Source organism: Lotus japonicus, chromosome 1 (assembly GCF_012489685.1).
Source record: "Lotus japonicus ecotype B-129 chromosome 1, LjGifu_v1.2".
In the NCBI taxonomy this organism is placed as follows: Eukaryota; Viridiplantae; Streptophyta; class Magnoliopsida; order Fabales; family Fabaceae; genus Lotus; species Lotus japonicus.
In genome coordinates this window covers 74,114,108-74,119,067 of record NC_080041.1, presented here as the reverse complement: position 1 = coordinate 74,119,067, position 4,960 = coordinate 74,114,108, and the positions used below count along the sequence as shown (strand labels likewise).

The window sequence follows — 4,960 nt, the reverse complement described above, 5'->3', positions numbered from 1 at the left end:
CGAATCTTGTCCTTTTCCGATAATTAACTCTGGTTGATAACTTATTTCAAATCCACCAGTGGTGTCAAGTCTGTAGTGTTTGCTTTAATAATTTGCCCGTGGTGTTAGGTCAGTAGTGTTTGGCTTTTATGATTCTCGGGTAACTGTGTTTGAATATGTGCCACTCAATTCGAATCTTGTCCTTTTCCGATAATTAACTCTGGTTGATAACTTATTTCAAATCCGGCACTCAACCACCATTCAATGTACCTACTTATATGGACTCATAGCTCCATTGATGTACCAATATCCCAAATCTCTTCCAATCTACTTCAAATTTCACAAAAAATGGATCCATCTGAGTGTCCTTTTGATCTTGCAGCATACATTCAAAATAGTCAAATTGAAGAAGCTTATGTACTCAACCGATTTAGAGAGCGTCGAAGAAAAATTCGAGAAGATGCTGCACCTCGTAGTAGAAAATATCTCGGTAGAGATCATACAGCGGCAAACCAGATGCTAATTGGCGACTACTTTGCCAATGAGCCTACATATGACGATGCAATGTTTCGTCGTCGGTACCGGATGCAAAAGCATCTTTTCCTTCGAATCGTTGATGACCTTTCAAGTAGTGATAACTACTTCACCCAACGCGTTGATGCAGCCAATAAACAAGGTATATCACCCTTAGCAAAATGTACCACAGCAATGCGAATGTTAGCATATGGTGTGGCAGCAGATGCGGTCGATGAGTACATCAAAATTGGAGGTACTACAGCATTGGAGTGTTTACGTAGATTCTGTAAAGGAATCATACGATTGTATGAGCAACAGTACCTGAGAGCACCAACCCAAGAAGACCTGCAAAGGATATTACATGCTAATGACATGCGGGGGTTCCCAGGCATGATCGGGAGTATTGACTGCATGCACTGGGAGTGGAAAAATTGTCCTAAAGCATGGGAAGGTCAATTTACTAGAGGGGATAAGGGAACCACAACAGTTATTCTTGAAGCAGTTGCAACTTATGACCTATGGATCTGGCATGCCTTTTTTGGATGTCCTGGAACGTTGAACGACATAAACGTTCTAGATCGGTCACCAGTGTTTGATGACGTGGAACAGGGAAAGACCCCAGCTGTGAATTTCGTTGTGAATCAACGTCCCTATAATATGGCATACTATCTAGCCGATGGTATCTATCCTTCTTATCCAACTTTCATCAAAACGATTAGACTTCCTCAAAGTGAACCCGATAAGTTATTTGCAAAAGTTCAGGAGGGATGTCGGAAGGACATCGAACGTGCATTTGGAGTTCTTCAAGCTCGTTTTAAAATCATCCGTGAACCAGCTCGCTTGTGGGACATAGATGACTTGAGTATCATTATGAGGTCATGCATCATATTACATAATATGATTGTCGAGGATGAACGAGATACATATGCTCAACGTTGGACCGATTTTGAGCAATCTGGGGAAGGTGGATCTAGTACACAGCAACCATACTCGACCGAGGTTTTACCCGCTTTTGCAAATCATGTGCGTGCTAGATCCGAGTTGCGTGATTCAAATGTTCATCATGAACTGCAAGCAGATCTAGTGAAGCACATCTGGGCAAAGTTTGGAATGTCTCAGGATTGAAGATGATTTGTATCGTACTATTTACGTTATTTGTGTGTTGTGTGCTTAGTTTTTCCTTGTCTTGCATTTTAAGATATTGTGTGCTTAGTTTGTTGTCTTGCATTTTATTTTAAGAAAATAAAATAAATTCTTGTATGCTTAGTTTGTTGTCTTGCGTTTTAAGTTAAGAAAAAAAAAATTATAGTCTATATTTTAAAAAAAAAGTCTATATTTAAAAAAAATAAAATCGTTAAGTGTTTATTGTTTTAATTTAATTTAAATCGATAATTGTAATTTTATGTAATTATAAAAACAAAAATATAAAATTAAATAAAAATGTGAAATAAAAAAGTGGTGGGGTAGGGTGAGTGGTGAGTGGTGGGGTAGGGTGTTGAGAGTTAAACAAAACCATTGGAGTGGGTAATTGTTGAAAGTTTGTTGAATTGGAGAGAGAAGATGATGTGGAGTGTTGGGAAGAGAAAAAGTGGGGTAGAAAAGGGTTAAACAAAACATTTTTTGTTTAACCATTGTGGATGGTCTCATATCTAAAGACAATAATGACATTAAAATATAGTACACTGCACACAGCAGGCATATTCCTTTAATTTCAACTTTTTATAACGTGTCTGTAGTAGCATGTTTTCAGAATAGAAAATGTTAATAGACAATATCTGGGCGGAGACACCAAAGAGACATGAAAATGAAGAGAAGAAAAATAAATAATAAATCTAAATGGATGAGAGTAAACGTTATAGCAAAAACACACTAGATCGATTGGTATGAGATTATTTTAACTTAAATAAATGTTTCAGATTCGAGCTTTACATGCAGCTGATCGAGTTAAGAAATTAGTATATATAAAGTTTGGCCCCGTTTGGAAACACAGCTTAATTAAGCGCTTATGATCGTAAGCGCTTATGACATAAGCTATTTTAAATTTTTTATTGAAATAAATTGAAAATAAGCTATATATAAGTATAAGCTCTTTTTCATAAGCTATCCTGAATAGCTTATGAAAATAAGCTCAAAATAGCTTATGACGGACCATAAGCTGTTTGCATAAGCTCTCCCAAACACTGACATAAGAGCTTATGCTATCTGATAAACTCAAATAAGCTCTTTCAAAACGGGACTTTGTACATTCATAATGCCATAATGGTTGTTTTGACTTGCAATCATCATTGGAAAATGTTCATTTTGGAAGCAAGATAATTGGTTCAATCTTTGACTACATTTCATATGAAAATTGATATTGGAGCTAAAATATATTGTGAAACATTCAAATACCCAAAAATTGATGATATAGCATTGAAGAATCAATTCTCACACTCCTAAAATTTAATCCAAACTTATTGTTAAAGAGATATCAACGTATTTGATGTAGATGGATCATTCGTACTCTAGTAGTTTTTTTCTCTTTTAATTTTACCTTTATATCAGTTGAAACCTTTAGCCTTTCCAAAAATCTCAAAGGAGTCCTAATGTGTATTTATTTCCACTCGCTAAGATATCGTTAATGATTAGTTGCTATATCCTAAATTAAAACAAGTTATCCTTGTGTGAGAATCTTTATTGTCATCAAGAAACTCTTTATAACTTTGTAGAAATTTAGATCCATATCTGTCACGTGGGAAACCCTATTATTTCTTCCCTAATTAAGATAACTAATGCATTAAGTGGTTTCTCTCTTGAACTAAACTTACACCAAGTTTTCAATTGTCATACAAGTTCATACAAATATGAAATATCACATAGTCACAAGATAATTGAAGCATAGAAAGAAAAATATTAACGTCTATTGATGGAACCCAAAAACATGGGTGTGTTTTCTGTCCTTGAAAATGAGCATCCACGAATTCATATTCCAGTCTAATAACAAACTAGTAAAACCTTGAAGATTTTCAAATGACCAATAGAAGCATGAAGTGCGGAGGAAAACACCAAACAATGAAAGAAAATTCATTACAATAGTCAGATATAAGTGTTCATGTGTAATTTTCAAATCTATTTTAGTCCTTTGAAAATATGTTTCAAATTTGGTCCTCCATTTTCCCATTTTCTTCCACTTCCTCCTCCCACACATCACCCCCTTATCCCACCATTTTTTTCCACCAAACCACTACACTCAAACTTTCTCCCTCCTCCAAACCTCTCACTCTATATAGCAAAAAAAAAAAAATTGAGAATCCTTATTATTTTGTTGCATTGATGTTCATATGATTCCCAACAATAAGTGTCAAGTTTGACTTGGTAGTGAGATTGCGTTGGTAATTATAGAGCATGATCACAAAATGTCTCTGGTCAAATACTATTAAGAACAATAATATGTCGAGACTTGTGCACACAGGTTGGATTGGATACACTTTTGTCCTAAATATAATACGAACCAATCAAAGTTATTTGGGTTGGTTTGGATCAAATTTCAAGTTTTATTATCTTTGAACCTGAACCAAACCAATCCTACAATGTTTGGATTAGATCGGATGGGTTGATGGGATCGCTGTTAAAATGATAAAAATTTGGAATATCAAAAGAAAATGACGCAAACAATTGTACCAAATAGCATGAAACAGTAGCAATTAGTGTATTTTATTGTCGAGGGAAAATTAAAAAAATAATTAAATAAAAGATTATTATACAATTGAGTGTTGAGTCGGTTCAAATGGATGTATTCGCAAATCTGATACCTGAACCATACTTTATCAAATTCTATGTAAATTCATCTGATTATATAGGGTCGTGTTGGGTTGGACGGGTTGACCGGATCGAATCAGCCCATGTGCACCCTACTTGTAAGTGGTTAGGCTGCACCTTAATAGTCATCCTCTACCTTAAAATTTAAAGTTCCAAATTACCGTTCATCCGTCCATTTTTTTTAGTCACTTTGCATGATTTTGGGCATGTTCTTTAATGGGTTGTGTTGGATACCTATTGACCCGTCAGCTAGCCATAGTCTATACATTATGGCGACTAATCACGTGAAAAGTGAAAAAAAAAAACACGTGAAAACCCTTCCCCAATACACTCGATGGAACCACCAGCTATTTTTTCCATCATCATAGATCGCTACAAAACTCAATCACATGGATTTTGGCCAGCTGTGTTGTGGTTCTTCTTTGATGCATGAACCCTAGAAGGGGATCTATGATCTATACTCCATCCCTTGACGTTGCTCAACTATCTCTTTGGTGTTCTTCAATGCCTGAACCCTAGAAGGGGAATCTACGATCTATGGATGGGAAGGGTTGTCCGATTTAGGATGTATTTCATTCCATTATGTACGATTTAGGATGTATTTCATCTAATTGAAGCTTACTCATTTACAGCTGGTATGATTAGTCGTTGATTTGATTTCCCAGCA

The 4,960-nt window shown here is 35.6% G+C and overlaps 1 protein-coding gene across 1 annotated transcript; it reads left to right on the top strand.

The window, feature by feature from the left end:
* Window positions 1–272: 272 nt before the first annotated feature.
* On the top strand, window positions 273–2,123 carry LOC130749240 (uncharacterized). Its single transcript, XM_057602565.1, has one exon. The coding sequence runs from the start codon at window positions 328–330 to the stop codon at window positions 1,618–1,620; it is 1,293 nt and encodes a 430-aa protein (XP_057458548.1). The 5' UTR covers window positions 273–327; the 3' UTR covers window positions 1,621–2,123.
* The last annotated feature ends 2,837 nt before the right edge of the window (window positions 2,124–4,960 follow it).

Excerpts from the sequence above, each read along its gene's own strand:
- LOC130749240 (XM_057602565.1), top strand. The coding sequence starts at position 328 with ATGGATCCATCTGAGTGTCCTTTTGATCTTGCAGCATACATTCAAAAT.